General features: G+C 38.7%; 1 protein-coding gene across 1 annotated transcript; it reads right to left on the minus strand.

Moving 5' to 3' along the window:
- Positions 1-1,895: 1,895 nt before the first annotated feature.
- On the minus strand, positions 1,896-13,967 carry LOC122774852 (sodium/potassium-transporting ATPase subunit gamma-like). The gene is made up of 8 exons (XM_044034413.1): positions 13,797-13,967; positions 6,209-6,265; positions 5,555-5,587; positions 5,220-5,246; positions 5,037-5,111; positions 4,722-4,758; positions 3,823-3,869; positions 1,896-2,504 (listed from the first exon to the last, which is right to left on the minus strand). Exons 2-8 carry the CDS (start codon positions 6,240-6,242, stop codon positions 2,485-2,487), a joined length of 273 nt encoding a protein of 90 aa, XP_043890348.1. The 5' UTR covers positions 6,243-6,265; positions 13,797-13,967; the 3' UTR covers positions 1,896-2,484.
- Between the last annotated feature and the right edge of the window lie 7,364 nt (positions 13,968-21,331).

A 21,331-nucleotide genomic window follows, 5' to 3' on the forward strand; every position in this document is an offset into this window, starting at 1 on the left:
ACATAAAATCATGTGGTCTGCCATACCAGTAATATCGCGAAACAACGATTCTGTGACAGCTTCACATTTAGCGAGTGTTCAACTGATAACACCATCCATTACGTTTCCAAAATTGCTATTACGGTGTATACTCTCGTTCCACTGACTTAGATCTTGCGTCAGTTTTTCGTGACTTCATTGTTCGTGGTAATTCAACGTAGATATGTACACTTAAGAAGTTCACAATGGGTTTTATAGTGTCATAATAATAATAATGATAATATAATTATACATTGAAGAAAAAAGCAAAATGTTTTACCTGCGGTTGTAGAGGGTTGTAGCCAGGCCGAGGGTGTCCCGGGTAAGTGGTGTCTTGGTAGGCTGGAGGGGGCATTTGGCCCACGGAGGACTTCTCTCCTCTGTACTCCATTGGAGGGGCACTGGCAGACTTACTGGGGTCCATTATACAACAGCTGCGACTCTGATCTTTCAGATGATTTAAAAACTTAATGTACACTTTCCAAAAACTGTTTCCTGTAATGAGTGTCGTTAAAAATTACAACGTCCGACTAATGTTTCGTTTTCCACAAATCACTTACCAACTGGGCGAGCTAAGAGATACTCATCAAAGTCAAGTTACGCAAAGCGAATAGAACATCCGCTATCGTTATTTTCAACTTAAATGGACGGTTCTAAATGACGTAATAGCGTAAAAACGTTTGTTTGTGGATATAGTATGTTCAATATTTTCTTAATTAATTGGCCTTGAGTTTTAAAAACACACGTCTAATAAAACCAAACCACAGAACAGACATATATGTTATAATTGATTGAAAAAAGTGCAACAACCATAGCCGTCTAATGCGTCTAAAGGCATTAGGTCACTTTGTAGGTAATTAAAACCTTTAAACAATATGTGACTTCATTTCCGGTTGAATCCTGGTGACTGTTTGCGAAGATGACTGTATTGCCCGAACCAATAAATTAAGAGGGAGGGAGCAACAGTTGGGGCCTCCCACAAACGCAAACAAACAAAATGCCATTCATAGGTCCACTGCTGAAATGCCTGTTGGTTGGTTTGACATGAAAAAAAGAAAAGCTAGTAGTTGTTTACGCGCAAGGAATTTACGTTGGTGTTTTTACACAGTAATAATATTCAAGAAGACTTAGAATCAACACATTTAAACCCAAGGGCAATTCAATTTAATATAACATTTAAGAGTAAGAAGAGTGAACAAAAGAAAATCCTATTGTATACATAGTGATGTTTGTAAATGTTAGACTGCTTTTCCATTTCTATTGTCAAACTGATTAAAGGTTAAAGTGTCAGGTATTTAGTCTGAACACCTGGCTTTCTTTAAACTGGAGTGAAATGTTAGAAAAAAATTAAAAAATAACAGCTGTGAAAAGGTTGTACGAGTTAAACTCAGTCTGTGTTTGCTAATATCTGAGACCAACTTCACATAAGTTCAGTCCAAATGCAAATGATCACATTGTTAAACAGTTACTATTGCACAGTATGGTATCTCTATGTCATGCTTGTACTAAACTGTTTTTTTTGTTACTGGCTATATTAGCTGTCCCTGGCTACAGTCAAATACAAGAGGTTGGATGTGTAAATATAAAAATAGACAATAGAAATATGTGCGCCCAAATCATCACTAGATGGAGCCAGAGCATTTCTGAAACTAGATTCTCAAAGCTGCCTATTCAACATCATGTGTTTATGAACATCATATTTGCGAACAATGACCCAGTGTCTTCTTATTCGAATGACACTGACAGATAAAGTAAGATTTTTGTTGTGCTAAAAAACAACTTAAAAATGGACAGTGTTCATTGAAATTAATTTCAGTGGATTTCTCTTTCTCTCACACACAAACACAGGGAAAATAAGAAAGGCCCATCACTCGCAGTAGTTTCGACAGTTGTTTTATAGAAACATGACAGACTCTGTATCTCTGAACAGTGCAATCCTCTACACGCCTCCATAAATCTAAATGTTACCATGGATTATCAGGAGTCATCTAATCACTCATGGACAGGTGTGTTCTGTATATTTGACAGGACAGAAGGTTAGCTCGGCCACAGTAAGCCACTAATATCTACATCAACGTTTACCATATACATACAGCACAGACAACAACAGAAGTGAAGCGAGACACTGACACAACTTACGGTACATAGACACTCAGTTTTTTTGGTAATAGGTTGGTGTGACTGGTGTAGGAAGTGACTTGAACATGAAAATGACAAATATTGTGTGTACAGGATGTAGGTGTGTGTGTGCGTGTGTGTAAGTATAGGTGCAGGCTGCAGCACAGTAGTTCAGTCATCAGGCAGAAAGCAACACTCCTCACTACAAACATGAACACTTTCAGTTGATCTCTCTCTCTAAATGACACAAAGGCCTGTCACTGCGGGTCTCAAATCCTGCTGCTCCTCCTCCATGTTATCTGTTGGTTGCAGGTTTGGGGAGTGAAAAGTGTGTGTTCTTGCTGACCTCTAGCAGTCGCAGGCACGACCTAAAGACAGACAGAATGGGACAGGAAAACTTTTATAAGTAATAACACAAAACTGAATTAAAAGCTGTAGTATGTAACTTCAAAAACAAATGTCTGTTAGATTCAGGTTATTATTATTAGTTCACAAAATCAGCTCCACATCACTCTTTCTGTGTGTGTCTCTCAATGTAGAAGTGATTTGTATCTGTGAAGACACACAGTGATGTGTTTTACATCACAGATGATGTGTGTGTGTGGGGGAGAAACAGAACACAAACTTTAGGTTAAAGAATGAACCCGTTCTCCAAAACTATGTGAGGTAGTGCAGTAAGACTAGGGTGTAGCGACATTAGCAGTATTTTGGTGACAGAAGTTACACACTGGAGATTTAACACATTTAGAGCTTTATTTCAATTACATGAAGACTTGACAGTTCCATTCCACATTACCGCCACAATACACACAGTCATTTTTTTTAGATGACTAGTGGAAAGAGTGTGTGTGTATGTGTCCCTGGAGGCTCCTGCTGAGTTGCTTACACACACCCGGTGTTTTTCCATATGGGCCACTTGTGTATTTTGTCTACATCCAATCTTCCTGAATCAAACGAGTTTGGTTGAACGTCATCATCAGGGGTTTAATTAGTAAGCATGTGGAGATTACACATGGATAGAACTCATGGGAGTGACAGGCGTTGTTTTTTACTGTCGGCCCCTTAAAATTCACATTTTTGAGGCTGCACCACAGAATAAAAAGACAAGTATGGTCGTTTTCCGACGCCAACCACACTTTTTCCTTCCCTCCCTCCCTTCTAAATGCCTGCCAAACACCCAGAGTCCCACCTCCTGTTGAACAGCAAGGTCCATGACATCCCAGTCCAACTCTATGGGAGTTTTCCATACAGTGTCAGTGTGAGTGCATGACATGTGGCAATTATAATGAAACAGATGGACAGTGTAAATATACCTTCAGACCTTAGCCTGAAATCAACAGGGTGATAAAACCTTTTATGTTTCAAAGGGAAAGAAAGTGTGTGTGTATTCGTGAACACACACACACACTTTGTGCAAGAAAGTACAGCAGAAGTAAATGGAAGGAATAAAAGTTTTGCATGTGTTACAGCAGATGGTTACAAGTGTTCATACTTTCTGTTGACGAGTGAATTACAGTAAACTGTAACTAGAAGATGAAAAACTACTCTGGGGTTGACAATGTGCATTTTTAAAACTAAAGCATATTAGTGCGTGTCTGCTGATGGGGAGATGGTATAATAAGGTCTTGGACCTACAGCAGGCCCGCATGCAGTGGAAGGATTACTGCTTGATGAATTTACAGTTACCTTGGTCAGTGAGCATCTGCTGAGCATTGCTTCCTGTCCTCCTCCTGCTGAGTGAAGGAAGGAGAGTTAAATGAGAGAAAGACAACACATTTTCTACAAATTACTTCCAATACAAAGAGGGATGAATAGATATGAGACTCTGCACGGGTCAGTATCTGTCCAATATCAGTCAGAATCACTGGATCAGATATCAGGGGAAGAAAAGGAAGCGCCACTGCCCTCATGTGGCTAGAACATGAACCAGGGCTGCGTGCCATGTCAGTTTCTTTCCTTTATCTGAGCAGAATATATACTGTATGTGAGAATTTTGTTTTTTAAAATGTCTAGGTGGTACATGCATCGGCACAAATGTAATACAGCTGAGCTGTTTTGTTAAAAAGGGGTGAAACAGGACTTTATCAGACTGACACTGGTATTGGATGGGGATGGCACGATACCACTTTTTTCAAGTATCTGCCGATACCGATATCACTCTGATACAGTCATTTTAGACCTTTTTAACTATGAAGCTGTTAACAACACATATGTGCCATTTCAACAAAGCAATTCACCAACCGTGTAACAAATATTCTTCTCCCACAAAGCCCACAACATGACTCTTAATAAAATGCTGTTGCTGATTTTTTTTTTTTTTACATTTCTACAGTCTGCACATAGTGAAGCATACAATCTATATAGGATTTTTGGATTGTATACAATTTAAAATTTTTATGTCTGATATCTGATCCAGAGATTTAAACAATTACTAAGTATCAGTATCAGCTCAGCCCTAGTATTGGACAATACAAAGTAGCACAAAGCCATCCATAAATGCTACTTGGTTAATAAAACATACACAAACTTCGGTCTTAGACAAATACACAGTCATATAGAGTCCTTCAAACTGCATGAATTATTACCTCTTGTTCTGGTTGAACTTGCATCTGCAGTGGCCACCTACAAGACAGAGAAGAAGCACTGACTTTCTTTGTATTATCTTTGTGCGTGTGTTTGTATATACTTGTGTTTGACAAAAACCTGGTCCTAATGAGGCAGAACCTCATTTCTGAGGAACTGGTTAAGTTAATGGCTCAGATTTGAATTGTGATCAGGTTAAGGTGAGGGATAACGCTTTAGTGAGGCTGTCCAAACGAATGGATGTCAATAGTCCTTAAAAGGATAGCTGCATGAACCTGTGTGTGTGTGTGTGGGCATGTGTGTGTGTTGCATCTTACTGAACAGGATGGTGATGCCAATAAGACAGAGGACAGCAGCTAGAATCAGGCCTCCAACACGCAGCCTGTGGTAATCTGCACAAAGAGATTATTCTTAGAAACAGACAGGAAATAAACTGAGGCCATATACTGTATCATCTTCCACATTGATTAACTTAAAAGTTACTAAAAAGTATGTATTACCAAAAGTAAATGGGTCTTCCACTTCCACTGTAGAAAAAAAGCAGAGCATCAGTTAAAAGCAGAGAAATGAGGACACTGACATCACAAGTCAAAAGTACAGATGGAGATGAGCATACACAATGGCCTAGTTTAATTCTCTCTGTAATGATTAACACACCTGTCAACCAGATCAATATCTTTCCACTTAAAACAAACATTCTCTTGATATTGTTCAGATGGTGAAATCCATTGTAAGATGAAACCAACAAACTACACTATAATGCTTAAGTGATTACTGTAGGTAGACACAAACAAAAAAACAGATAAAAGTGAAAGTGAAAAGTCAGCGTACGCACCGTTCTCTTCCTCTGCTAACACCAGGGACACGACTGCAATACAGTTCAGGAACAGAGACACAGAGTTAGACTCAAACCCAATTACATAATAAAGTTTTTGCACATACTGCATTAAATAAAAAACAAATTCACAAACTGTCAACATATATTGATTATTTTGTGTGTAGCATTTCTATTATATTATTATTTATCATATTATTTATGATTTATCGTTTATACCTGCTACTCTTTACACTGCTGTCAATCTGAATTTTCACTATGGGAGATTAATAAAAGTACATTTCATCATATAGAATAAAAGACTCTTAATTTGTTTATTGAACTTCCAAATGGTTGGACAGAAAATCACTATTGACAAAACACAAACAAATTGGTTCACTTGATATTGTAGTGCCCTTGCTCTGATTTCAACTGTGATTTCACCGCCACCTTTGAGGAAACCCTACGTCTCTTAAATGTATTAATTGTGAGTCCACATATGTTTCAATGTTTTACATAAATCTCTGTCTGTTTTCATCTCTTTTCCTCCTCCTGTGCCTTTTCTCTTTGGAATCACCACAGCATTGTTGACCCACTTTGCTAGTTTTTAAAAAAGAGGAAGTTGCAAGTTTACAAATATTCTTGGAAAAGAGACGTAAGAAAATTCTGACTTACATGTCACCAACACCAAAGCACAGATCTTGGACATCTTCAAGCTTGAGGTTGTTTAACCTGCAGACATAAAAACAACAATATTATAATAACTACAATTTGCATTTGTGCATTTGTTACCTCTTTAGGACTTTTCTGGCATAAACACTGACCATGTCAGGACCGGTAGTCCTTATAGAGACCAATACCCAGTACTAATGAGGCAGAACCTCAAATCTGACAAACCAGTTTAGTTTAGGGCTAATATCTAAGTTGTGGTGAGATTCAGGTTAGGGTTAGACATTAACTGGTTAAGGCTAGAGATAACACTTTGGTTGGTCTGTCCAATTAAATAAAAGTCAATGAGAGTCCTTAGGACAGCTGTGAGAACTGTCCATTTCTTTACATTCAGTAATTAGAACTCACACTGATGCCGTTGTTTGGCTCTCTAATCATTTCCTATGTCAAAAAGTCGCAGATAGCGACCAAAAAAATGGCAGATAATGCTAATCAGTAATAATTAAGATGATAATGAAATTTCACCTGTGTGTGTGTGTATGTGTCCATGTTACAAAGAATTACAAAGATTACAGTACTTCAAACTGGCTCAGACTGGCCAACAAACGTCAACAGATGTGTGATGCAATGTGTATTCTGAGGGGCACTAAAATGATTCAAGCCCACACAATCTCATCGCTCTTAGGATATATGTATGTCCATCCCTCTGAAGCACACCTGATTGAATTTACATTGACATAAAGTGGCCTCTCCGTCTCTTTTTCACACTCAGACGCACAAAGAAATTTGATCTACAGTTGATGGCTACAAAGTGCTTCAATGGAGCCTTCACGGGAAAGGTAAAGCTCTCTGGGTAATGTATTGCACTGTTGTCAAGTAAAAGCTCCAGAGCTTCGCTCTTCTAGTTTGATGGATTTCTTTCTCTTTTTTTACTACAGGTTTATTAAGATAATATTTGTCTTTAATAACAATCTTTTTAATCATTCTTGTGACTGCGCTAAAGAAATAAATAGAAAATGAGATAAGCTCATTCACCGCCACAAAGAATCTTTCAAGTGTTTCATCATGTCTCTTTAATCTGTTTTCCAATAAATCTGAAGCTCTCTTGACCTTAAGATTCTACTGTCTGAGTGCAGCAGCCATGTTGAGACTGGCAGAGGTAACGTGCATCGGAGGAGACACACCTTGGCTGCTAACACAGTGGTGATTTTCCACTTCCTGCATTTCACAGCTCAGAATGTTCCACAAAGTAGAGAACACACATGTCATTTCTGGCTGGCATTTACACAACTTCTTGTCAAAAAATACTATATACTATACTATAAATATACCATGTGGAGGTTGCACCAGGCAGAATTCCTCCCCACACTACAGTTTATTACACTTTGTATAAAGCTTTTGACGATATGGAACAAAGCTTTTAACAGTTTTTAATCATTATTGTCAAATTAAGCCTCTTATTGTTCATGTAAGTGTCTGGTGCCATGGAGCATCTTTCTGAAATTTAAATAACAGTGACCTTAGAGACTAAACCCCCCCAATGCGTCTTGATTGGTTGATATTTGGAGTTTGGCAGAAACAGAGCGAGAGAAGAGCAGGTCGAGCATTTTTTTCTCTTCTGGTGCTGCTCCACAGCAACCCAAAGTGACGCAGGGGGAATGTAGAGGTTGTGAGACAGGCCAACAACCACTAGAGAATGGTTTACGGTTTACGCCAGGAGAAAAACAAACAGAGAGTAGAGAGGGAGGAGAGGAAGACAACCACAGTAACAGGAGAGACAGACAGACACAGAGAGACAAGAAGATATAAAGGACAAGCTGAAGGTCAGACTGTTGAAAGGTAAGGCAGAGGAGAAAAAGACAGAGAAGGGGTTAAAGCAGCAAGGACAGATTATAACAGAGGTCGCACCTCCCACTTTACTTGGATCATTTTCTAAAGCAAATGTTAGTGAAAGGTGGAGCTGAAGAATTTTCAAGTGCTGGAAGTGTGCTTTTCAAATTTATTGTGCTTTTTGCCCGTAAAAAACGGCACAGCAGCACACTGAGGGATAATAAAAAAAAAATTCAATACATATATATATAAATACAGATCAATAATGAAGATAACTATTATGACTGAATAGACTTTAACAGATCATGTAAACAAATTGTTTCAGCGTGACTGTAGCTACAGTTTCAATCAAGTACAACTTTAACAAAACAAACAAAAAGCCTGTTACAGGCTTTTATTAAAGCAGGCAGCATTAAAAATGTGAATACCCATATTTATCAAGTACTTTTCTTTTCCTCTGGGACCAACTCCTCTGTAGACCCACTTCTCCTTGTTGGCCTGATCCACAAATAAAGACTTTGCTGTTCTTCCTCTGTCATGCTACTCTGCCTGTCTCTGACTGTCCCTTTGTGTTTCCCCCCCCTCTAGTTCTCACTGCATTTCTCCTTTCTTTCTGTCTTCAAGGCAGTAATCCCACTTTTTTGTCTGCTGCTCTCTGCACACCCTCTGCACAGTATTGTGCAAATGTCTCAGGGCACCACCAGGCTTGGTTGTTTTTATGTCTGTCAAATGATGTGATCACTGGCATTTAGATTGGAAACACGTGACTGAGAGTTGTTCTTGCACATTAGCAAACTTTCAATCAGTTGAACTCACACAATGTGTGTATGTATTGCTCAAGCATGTTCTGAATAAACCTGGTGTAACAGATAGCAGACATTTTCGTCACCCATTTGACAGCTTAACTTGTAGGAGCTGTTCTTTTTCTGGGAATAAATAAATAAATATTAAAACTGCATACACGTTTGACATATTTTCTGAATGTGTTCCAATAAAGTGATTGAGAAATGATTATACTGAAAGCCATGGTCAGTATAGCTTTGCTAAGACAACAAATGTAAAGGTGGCATAGTGCTGTATGTGGGACATTTTAAGAATTGCTCATTTGTTCCAAGTCACTGTTTCACACTCCTCTTCTGCTTTTGTCTTCTCTCTTTAAATGTCTCCTCTATTACTTCCCCTTTCAGACACAACATGTCCTTGGCTCCCTCACCCGCTGCTCTTCTGTTCTTTGGTTAAATCTTTTCCACTCGTTCATTCCACCCGTTGCAGACTCCCTGGAGCACAGATTCTCTGGGCCTTAGGGCCATCTCACATTTAAATACGATCATCTCCTGTTTTCCATTCCATTTTACTCAGCACTTCTTTTGAACACGTCAGTTTGTTACCCAGGAACTCCGGGTCTGACATTACATGATGATTATGTGATGTGACTTCTCTAGGAAACAATCTAATTCTCATAGAACTTCAGCTGGCGCAAACAAGACTCATCCAGCTTGTTTCTTCTTCTTGAAGCATCCCCTTTAACTTGCCAGCTTATGGAAACACCAATAAAAGCAATGTTAATCAAAGTCTCATTCTAAAATATAACTGATTACAAAATGTAACACAGTGTGTGCATGTGTGAGTTTATCCTGAGAAAATCCTGAGATTGAATCCCGTTCTCCTTATTTGTGTGCAATGTGACTCTACAGTTTATCATAGATATGCTGTGCACAGTGTGTGTCCCTGTTCCTATTTTTCCAACATTCACCACACCCATCTCTTTGAGTGCTGGATACCAGTGTGTGTGTGTGTGTGTGTGTGTGTGTGTGCATGTGTGTTCCTGTGCTGAAACAACAAAGACAGCTGCCTGTTCTCAGCAGCATTATTTATTCCTAAATTAGCAGCACTGGATTCCAGTGTGCGACACACACATGCACACACTAACTTTAGACATCCACTTAGGAATTTGTCATTTTAAAATGGAATGTTTCTCAAAGAGGAAGGAAAGAGTTCTCAAACAATTCTCAAATGTGTGACAAAAGAAGCACATGATCTGAAATCGCAAGGTTGATGACAACTAAATGACCAAAAATGGCATTCAACAGATGCAACTATAAATTGCTGAACCATTACTTTGGTCCACTGTGGCTGTTTTAAAGTGTTTTACAAAATTAAGCTGGATTGGATAAAGTGTAAAAGGATAAATTAGCAGGTGACAGAGCGAGAGAGCGAAAGAGAGGAGGGAACAAACAGAGGGTAGGGAGAAACGGGATGGAGAAAGAGAAAGGGAAGAACAAACAAGGTATTAAGTCAGGAAATATGAGCACACAACAGTGGGAGTGCAGAGGAGGAGGAATTCAAGCCTGAGTGAATGAGAGAGCGTAAGGCAGCAAGATGAGGGAGCACGCGGCTGGGAAAAGGAGGGTATGGAGGGACACGGAGAAGAGGAGTGGAGGGAGCATACTAGAGCCATGAGTCACACATGGTAACCAAGCTAGCAGAAAGTGACTAGCAACACACTTCATGTTCTCCCCTGTGTACAGTCATAATCAGCACATAAACAGACAGACGTAGTGCATTTCCATAGTTTCATCTCACTTACCGCCATATCACTATTGTCTCTACAGTAACTTACAGATATAAAGTCTAATAAATGTCCTTAAGTACATGAATCTTCCCTGGTCACATTTAGACAAAACTGTGTATCTGAGATTTTTTTTTTAGAATATTACCAATGAGTGAATTCTAAACGATCAGCGTCTCTGCTGGGCAGCATTGTGGTTACAGGGCGAATAAACCGAAGGTCACGGTCACAGTATAAAATCAATGTACTCTTGTTGAGGTTTCTAAATTTGTGATCCTGGGGCACCAATGTGACGTGAGGAGAAGGTGTGTCTGACCTCCATCTCCCACATTTCTTTTTTAAGGCGATCACGTGAGGTGACAACAGACAGCTGTGTCTGTCTCACCTGAGAAGGAACACAGAACCGTCCTTCACTGTGTCTCTCACACTGTCACCATACAACTTTGCTCCTCTCTTTTCTTTTTTCACACATCATTAGGCGGAGAAAATTTAGATGATCAATCCCAAATTTGAGAATCATTTGGGCTCATTATCGGCACAATATTGGCTTTAAATTGTATGATCGGATACCAACAAACACAACAAGATCTGCCTTGGTCCTTCCTTGGCTTCTATGCTGGCGCCGTCTTCAACTATTGTTTTTTATGTTTAATTATTTTGCTCAATAAAGAAAATATATTTCTACATTTGCTGTGACATGAGTAGGCAAAATCTTATGTTAATTTCACAACAGAAGAAGGAAAAACAGGGAAAACACGTATATTGCAGTATCAGTATCGTTTATTCAACTCTCAACATCTTTTTATACCATTTCAAGTACAGTACTTTGTGGTTGATTTGACTTTTTAGATGCAGGTTTTGTAAGAAAGAAAAAATTGCTCTTGCTTATTAACACTATTTAAGTTTTGGTCCCTCAGGACCTTTGTCAAGAGTCCTTGCAATACTTTGATTGAAGTGCCGGCATCAGCAAACTGTTACTTAGTCCAGCAAATAATCAATATGTCCAGTGTCCACTCTTCTTTACAGTTCCACATCATATAGCAGAATTTGACAGCTCCTGTGTCTGTCCTTGTCAGTATCTCTTCTTGTGCCACATGGTCACAAACTGTGGCGAACTGATATCACCGCTGCCCTTATCATCTGGCCTTTTCGTGCACACACAGGTTTATGGAGCTATACTCATGAGGACATGCACACACTTCCATTCATTTGGACAGTCTAAACAAACGTTGTCTCTAACCATAACCAGGTAATGCCTAATCCTAACTTTCACCTAACCACACTTCACATGTTCGCCCCAACCTTAACCAGAGCCTTGGAAATGCTGTTCTACTTTGTTATAACCGGGCTTTGGTCAACTACTCAGTAATTTTTCGATAAATAACGGATGACTAAATTAATCGCCAACTATTTTGATATTCTCATATTTGGTACAGGTGTGCGAATATGTCGTAGTTACTTCTATGACACCGACTGTCTTTGATTTGTGGACAAAACAAGATATTTGAGGACGTCATAATTTTGAGGTTTGGGAAATGCTGATTGATTTCTTCTGACAAAAAATAAATAATTGAGCATGATCAACAGAATCATTGATGTTAAAAATACCCCCTAGCTGCAGCCCTACTTTGGTCCCTGTGAGGACGACTGCACCTGAGGACGACAAATGTACACACACACACACAGCTCACAGTCCGCGTTCATTAAATCATGTCAACAGCATAATCTTTTTGACAACATTGAAAAGCTCCAAAGGTTTTCAAACAATCCTCAGCAGTGAAAAGTACTGGCCTATGGTGATGTCATCATCTCTAGGGCTGCAATGACCAGTCAATTAACTTGTTATTATTTGATTAATTAATTAAATAATCAGCTATTTTGATCATTGATTAAGTGAGATTTTTAAAACATCAGAAACCTCCTTTTCTGATTTCAACTACATAAATTTGACCCAGAAAAGCAGAAGTGGACAATGATGATGAAATCTGAATGTTTTCTGTAGGGCTGCAACAACACTTCAATGAATCGATTACTAAATAATCATCAACTATTTTGGTCATTAATTCATTGCTTTGAGTGGTTTATTGTAGTACTTAAAACGGGTTGTTTTGCTTCTTAAATGTTAATATTTTCTGGTGTAATTGCTCCACATAACAAACAAATCATTAAAACGGAATAATTTGGATTCGTGGAGAAAACAAGACACGTGAGAACATCATCATTTCCAGGTTTGTTGAACACCGGGTGAAAATTCAGTAAACTGGATATATCTGGTTTGTGGAGATAAAAAATGAGGGGTGTTATCAGTTTATGTAGGAACCATTGATATATTGGGTGAAACAACTGATTGATTAACTGAGAAAATAATGAAAAATAGGCATTAGTTTGCAGTCCTGGTCCTAATATTTGTCTTGTATCACTACATTCACAGTGAGGACATTCATTGACATAAGGCATTCTCTAGCCTCTTACCCTAACCTTAACCATCACACCTAACCCTAACTAAATTCTAGAATGTGTCAGAATGTGAGGAACAGACAAAATGTCCTCACATTTAGGAAATAACTCACTCTCTCTCTCACACACACACAGTACAGCTGAGTCAGTTTATTTTACTCCTCTTATTTGAATTTAAACAAGGACCCGCTGTACAGACACCGTGTTCAGCTGAATAGTATGTTTTCTTTCATCCAGTACAAAGTGTGTGATTACTCCATCATCCTAGGACGTTACGCACATTGTTGGCTCAGGGGCCGCGTGCCGCGTGCCATTGTCCTGGCACCGGTGGGCTCGAGGACAAATGTCATGTACTGTCATGATAGCACTACAAGCTAGCAGCATATACTGTGCTGCTGCGCACCAGCGCATTTCAACAACTTCGTGAGAGAATATGTGTCATTTAGTTTTATTTTACACGTTTTGGTCGGGTTTGAGTTAGTTAAACAGGAATGCATTGATATATCAGCAGTTTCAAGTACTTTCACTGACAATATGCAAACTTTAGCTTAACATTGCTTTTTTTTCCTGTGACGCACACTTTCCTGACAAAAGAGGAAAAGGGAGAGAGAGAAAAAGATGCGCAAAGCCAAAGTTGGCTTAAATTCTTTAAACCAAACTTTAAATTCATGAAAAAGATGTCAACCGCCGAGGAAATCATTCTGGTGTGAGATATAACCAATAATATTCGACACTTACCTTTAAAAAGTTGTGATTTGCCACGAAGAAAAAACGACGAAAAGAAACACGGATGTGTGAGTCAGTGCAGAGACTTGTCTCCACGCTGCGTGACAACACCCAGACTTCACTACACTACAGAGAACAGACTCACACACTCAACAGGTTGGTCTATGTGTGTGTGTGTGTGTGTGTCTGTCTCCCTCTCTCTCTCTCTCTCTCTCTCTCAATAGATAAAAGGGGGCAGAGTTTAAAGCGTTCGTGTTCGTGATCTGATCCTGGTTCTGTGTTTTGCTCAGGGACCGGAATTTAAAGTGTGGACAGCGGGGGGAGGAAGCTGATCCACGGTCAGCAGCAGTGACAGCCTCAGGGGAGGAGAAGGAGGAGTGGAGCAACATTAACGTTTGTTTGTCGAGAACGAAGATGTTGAAGTTTTGTCGAGCCGAGTAGTCAAGTGATTTCTTTCTACTGTGGGAAAAACGTACCATAACGTACATTTACAGACTGTAATTAAGACACACAGCAGTCATTTAAATGAAGGTTTATAAATATTACTGTAAGTGTTAAGTGACAGAAACTCAGAGATCGCTTTTCAGTCAAGGTGCCATTTGCACAGCCGCCATTTTGACGTGATTTAGCAGGTAACACACAGGTGTTACTGAGCACAGTCAAAAGTCAAAGTTTGTGAACCAGCAACTTAAATGCAACTCGCACATCATATCATCACATATTATTTACACCTGAGATTGTCCGTCTGTGACTTTGTGTAAAAACAACTAAAAACAAAAAAAAAAGCCACCGGTTCGGTGTCGTGTATAGTTACATTTATTTAAAATTAGATGTACACACCAATGTCATGGAAAATATAACTACATTTTTACCATATAGCAAGCGTGCAATGAACAGCAGGTGACCATGGCTAAAATGATGTGTTGTTCTCAATGATTTCAGGAGTTATATGCAGCATTAATGTAGTGATTAATTATGTGAGCCAGACTAAATAGGTTTGTAGAGGACTAAAGGAGTAAAGGTAAACACATCTTTGTGAATATGATTTACTGATAAAAATGAAGAAAGGGTTAGGGAGGCTTCATTGTTTTGTTATTGCAGTGGTTATGTCACCAATTTATTATAATCTATGAGGCCGCTTTCACATCAGCAGCACCTTTAATGAATTGTGTTTCAGGTCTGTTATGTTGGTGTGTTTCCACCAAAACCCCCCATCAAACACCCCAGCACCTCCTCCTCTCCACCCCTGCACCTCTCACACTTCTTCCTGGATGGAACCGGTTTGTCAAGTGCGATATCAGATTTCACTGTTGTCATCTTCCACTTTTCTATGAGGACAGAGAAAAAGGGCGGGGGAGCATTTGCATGGCAGTTTGAGACATAATGAAAAGAGGGAATTGAGCCACATGTTGAAACACGGCACATTTCCCAGTGGGTTTAAGAGTCAAAAACTTACCTGGCCCTTCTGGTGGTACATTTGTGGTCTGTGAAGTCAAAGCAAGAAATTCATTACTCTCACAAAATCTCTTATTTAGTACTGTGATCCACATGATCAAGTATCTAGGTCAATTTGTAAACCACCAAACCCATGTGTTTCAATGACTTACAGACTAAAACACTGAATCCTCCAATCACCAACAAGAAGGCAAAGACCAGGCCTGCAATTCTTAGCCTTTCGTAGTCTTTTGGAGAAGAAATGGAAAATAAAGTGCCAAACCAATATTTACTCTCGTTAGCAAACATAAAGTACAGGTCAACAGTAATCTAAATGACTACTTGATATTCTATGCTTATAATGTTATTTGCAAGAATTAGGAAGTCAAGTATTCTGAACTTACTGTAAACGAATGGATCTGCAAACAAAACACAAAAGGAGAAAAGAAAAAGTATTTGTTATTATTTTCAAAAATATTTATGTACAAATTGCCTCAGTAAATCTGCTTGTGTGACGATGACTGTTGTTTTCTTCAGATGATTTTACATTGCAAAGATATTCAGAGGTTTGCTGGCCCAACACTTATCAGGTTTACTCTGGAGACAATAGAAGTCAACGGGTCTTTTAGAAACCAGTTTCACAACAAACCAGCTCCAGAACAAGAAAAGGGGAGGGCAGGGTTTTGGCCTTACTTGCTTCAGTTTCCACGAAAAGGGTGAAAAGCACTGCAAGAAAGCCAGACAAATAAAACTGGTCAGTTTTGATGAGTGGAAGTTTAGTGTCAGTACTTAGGCAGAATCACTTCACAGTAGCATTTTTTTCTTTTTAAATTAGGGAAACTGATTAAATGAAAGTAAATAAAAATAATTTTGTGTGTTCATAAAAACAGTACAGTTTTATGGGTGTTTATGATGTTTATATTCTACATTATTCATTGTTCATTATTATTCATTCACTTCTAAATTATAGCAATAGATGTTGCATTTTGTCAAAAAACCTCTTTGCAATTGACTCCTTACTTCATCTCCCAGAGAAAGGACAATGATCTATGACTTTGAGGCTATGTCAAACGTTGAATCAGACACTCAAAGACCACTTTTTTTACTCTCTTCCTGGTGTTCTTGATGACACAGAGTGACGTCCGCAAATGTGTGGAAAGAATCTGTTCTGCGTGGTTTTTTTTATTTACCTGCCATCATGGCCACAAAATTGAGATGTCCCATCTTCAACACAACTAAGATATAGAGAGAAAGAAAGGTTGTGATTGTGAGAGAATGAAAAGCATATTCTTTTTTCCCCATCACATGCATGCAAGCAACAAGACACACACTTCTCCCTCTCCCCAGGAGGGATGTCCTTGTGGTGTGAGAGGTCAGTGTTTCGTCGGCAGGGATGCATTCTGGGTGTTTGGAGAGTAAACACGGGATCATTTTTTTGTCTCTGGGTGAAACCCAGCAGGTCTCCAGACAACTTTCCATAATCCTCCACTCAAACTGCAAAAAAACCCTTGTTGCATAGGGCTGAACATTGTCATGTGCTTTACATTATTCACAGATGTGCTCCAATTTTAACATTTTACGTGAAATAAAACATCTTTAACTGAATTAATTTATGGACAAGAGCAACGTTTTTAGTTTAGTCACTGACCAGTTTTGTATTTTTAATATTACATTTGAATAAATATATAGTAATAACATTACGCTGTTTAATTAGATTTCCAAATACATTTGCTTTGTGAAAAGACACTTTACCCACTAAAATTTTAGCAGAATTTAAATCTATTTTTGAATATACATGACTCACGCAGTGCCCCATGTGACCTTAAACTGACCTTGGACACCCTTGAATCCTCATGGAGGTTAGAATCACTGCATTTTAAGAAAATCAAGTGTTTTTCCTTGTGTTTTTGTTTTGGCTTCAACCTACTCTTTCATTTACCCTGTTATTGAAAACATGCTGAGCAAAACAAGTCGACTTGGCAATAAATAAAACAAAAAGTTGGGGCTATTTGTTTTTACATCTGGCAACAGTTTACGGGCAGTATTGGCTTTTTTCAACAAGTGAATATGAAAATAAAATAATGGTAATATAGAGACCTGTTATCATATATTTTGTATTGTTTTGTCACAAAGTTCTTGCTCTCGGTCACCATGACATTAATCAAGGTCATACCTTTGTTTTTCCAAACCCATAATCTCCTACGTCTCAGGCAGCAAACACAGTGTTACAAGATAATTTAAATCATCATGTTAATGATTAAATCACTGCAGTGCTGAGATCTTAAAAACAACCTGCAAGCCAAAATGCATGACTAAACATAGATTAGCCAAGCACCATTACTACCATTTAACATGTGTAATTACAAACCAAGGCCCTTCATGCTCTGTGCAAATGCAATCATTATAAAACACATTATTTCCGGAACTTTGACCAAAGCTTTTAATCATAAGCATATTTACTGTTATATTTACAACAAGATTACTTCAAATTCTTAGAGGTATTGTTTAAGATAAATTCCTCAATGACCAGCCTTGACAACCCTCCAAAACACACGGTCCACTCCCTAAAACAGAGTTAGTTATTAAATGAGAATCACAAGCCTTCCACTCAAATTTCTATACAGAAGGTGACCTTGACCCTGCCGCTGATTCCAACTATGCACCGGTACCTGTGCTTACCTGAGCTGACGAATTCAGGAGCTGATGAGAGTGTGCGAGTGTTCCACGGCACTGACGGGTCAGAGGTCTCTCTTTTTCTATTTCACTGGAATAAGTGTAGCGCCTGCTCCACCTCTTTGTTTGTGATATAAACCTTTTCTGTATGCACACGTATACAGCGTGAATGTGAGATGGTTGGAGGGGGATGTGTTAACGTATGTGTACAGGAAACTAGTGGCAGTGTTATTCCATAAACAGCAGCGTGTGTCCATGTGGGCTGGAAAGTCAAGAAGCAAATGTGCTCCTTTGGGCACTTAACTTATTAAATTCAATTCAAACCATAAAATACTACTAAAATACAATTTAAAGTCAAGCGGGTCTGCAAACAAAGAAACAAACAATAATCAACTCAAGACAGATGAGACAAAGATGTTGACTCACAGGTGAGGTTTCATTTAAGGATAATGACCATCTCTTGAAGTGCTATTATTCCCCAGTCTGATGGCATCCAGAATAAACCTCCACTCCTTCCTTCCTACAGCTGTCTGAAGTGCTTCACTGATGTAAGAGATGAAATTTGAGATAGAGAAGATGGTGTCATTGAAGAATTCTTCTGCCTCTCTTGTTTGTATTTTTTAAGGGAAGGTTAAAAACACTGTAGCGCTGATTCTTATACAGCAATTATTTACTTTTTAAAATATGAATAGACTGAGAAGGGACAGTGAGAAGATAAAAGTCTTTATTTTTACACAGAAATTAAAGTTTGTGTGAGATGAGACAAAGAGGTTATGTATGTCCTCCTCTCCCCTCATTGTGGCCTCCTCCACTGGTTTTATTGTTCTGCTCTCTGTTCTTCTGTCAGGTATCCCAGGTATCTCTCTCTGAGCTCCTCTCTCTGTGGAGCATGTTTGCACTGTGCTGGTCTGATGGTTGTCAGGCTTTTTCCTTTCACAGCACCCCGAGCAGTAGGGGCAGATATTACTTTTGCCTTACCTTTGCCTTATTTCATGTAACATCTGGCCTGGCACAAATGTTTTAAGATACAAATGAGATCATTTGATCACCACAAAACTGAGCCGATGAAAGTTATTTTCAATATTTGAAGTTCAAACTGAGCATCAGAATGGGGAAGAGAGGTGATTTAAGTTAACATGGTTGTTGGTGCCAGAGTATTCAAGACATACGCTGATCTCCTGGGATTATCTGCTTCGTTCCCAGGATATTTTCCCACTCTCGTGTCCCAAGGGTCAGAAGTGAATTGTGGAAAAAAAGGATTTTATGTTGGCTGCTCCCTTTGCCAGGAATGAACTACAGAAAGATTTAAAAAATAAAAGGCCTCACTTGATGTTTTTAGGAGATTGCTGGACGACTTGAAAGCAGACACATCTGTAGATGTTCTCCTGAAAATTGCTTATTTGATTACTTTAGGTTTTTATAGTATGCATGGCTACTTACTATTTATCTGTAACCTTGTTGAACTTTGTTTGTTTGCAACTGTGCTGCTGCTTGTCTTAGCCAGGACACAATTTGTTCCTCCTGGTTAAATAAAGGTTAAAATAAAAAACAAAATTAACACACAACTATCTCTATAGGTTTTTCAGAGAATGGTCCAAAAAAAGACTCAATATCTAGCTGTTCTTTGGGGCAAAAATGCCCTTTTGATGCCAGAGGTCACAGAAGAATGATCAGGGACAAATTGATAGAAAGGCAACCGTTAATAAAACAATCACTCTTGACAACCATGGTATGAAGAAGACTATCTCTAAAGACACAGCACATCCTCAAACAGATGGGCTGCATCAACAGAAGACCACACCGGCTGGTGTCTAGTGTGCCTAATAAAGTGGTGGTGTGGGTTGGTGTTGGTGTAACTGAGCACATTTACACATGTGCAGGAACATCAGAGTGCATTTGTCTCTGTGGTCTGTGACTATTTATAACTTTTCTTGTCACATAGCGACAAAGCCGTGGTATGCACTAGCCTCTTAACGGATGATAATACAGTAAGGACACTGGCAACAGAGGACACAGACACAACAACATAGTTGGAGGCATGTGTCGTCGTACGTGTGTGTCTAACTGATAAAACAATAATTTGACTGCGGATTAAAGCGGCAACAGGTGACAGTGAAGCAGAAATAAGCTTCAGTCCGGCTTTTCCACTACTTCCACTACTCATTTTATTGTGTTATTTTTCCATTGCTAATATAATTCAACAGCATTTGCACATAGGGCCTGTGACACTACTGTGAGGTCAAATAAAGGTCACCTTGTTTCATAACAATGACGTATCACAGAGGAGGTGTAGGATACTGTGATATGTCATTGTTGAAACAAGGTGATGATACTCAGTGGCATACTGTATTTGTGACAGATTTGACAACATTACTTTCCTCCTTTCACCCTCACAACTGCAGGATTAATATAACCTTTTTTTCTTGTCATTTGAGGAGCAAGTATTGATAGACAACTTAAACAGATTCATCACAGTCAAAGGTTATATTCAGTGTATTAACTGGCAGAGGAGAGAAGACACACTAGCACCAGAGACTTGGACCAAAACAAATGCTTGTTATGCCACACTTGTCTCCCTCTGGCTGAAACCCCCTCTATCATCATGTTGGCTGTAAGATCTTGTGACACCCAGTGAACCTGGGATTTATTTATATATACCTATATATATAAATTACAAACTAACAGGAAAGCCATCTAAAAACAACTTTGCCCAATTAGGGAGGCAGAGTTCTGGAAAAGGGTTGCAGAAATATTATCAAACATGTCAAAAACGATTCTATACACACTGTAAATTGGGTGGGGCAGAAAGTTTCACCTAAATGTTAGTTGTTGTTTATTCCACAGGGGCAACCTGCATGTGTTTAAGTTGGTATGGACCAGATCACATAAATAACTTGATTGTTTAAAGTAACTAAAAGGAAAAAGTAAAACAATTCAAAGTATTAAAAAAGTGAGAAGTTATGATTGAGCCATGGTCGCTCAGTGGTTAGGGCGAGTTGTCTTTTAACTGGAAGGCTGTGGGTTGAATTCCGGGCTCTGCTAGTCTACATACTGTATGTGTCCTTGAGCAAGACACTTAACCCCATGTAGCAGTGTGTGAATGTGAAAGATGGCAAAACTGTACTGTAAAGCAGCTCATCAAGACTAGAAAAGTACTGTGTATAAATACAGACCATTACCAACTCTTCTTCTTGTGATTTTATTTGGTAGTAATGAGTAACAAACATAGTAGTGGAGTAAAAGTACACAATTATGTAGGAAGTGTAGTGCAGTTAAAGTAAAAGTTGCTAGAAATATAAACAAAGTAAAGTACAGATTTGTGATTTTTTTTGTACAGAAACAAAGTATTTGTTCTTTGTTACGTTACAACACTGGTATTGTATAACTATATTGTGCTGTATGTAGCTCAGACTGTAGAAAAATAAGCAGCTGTGGAGTTT

The sequence above is a fragment of the Solea senegalensis genome, linkage group LG9 (genome assembly GCF_019176455.1).
Source record: "Solea senegalensis isolate Sse05_10M linkage group LG9, IFAPA_SoseM_1, whole genome shotgun sequence".
NCBI classification, from domain to species: Eukaryota; Metazoa; Chordata; class Actinopteri; order Pleuronectiformes; family Soleidae; genus Solea; species Solea senegalensis.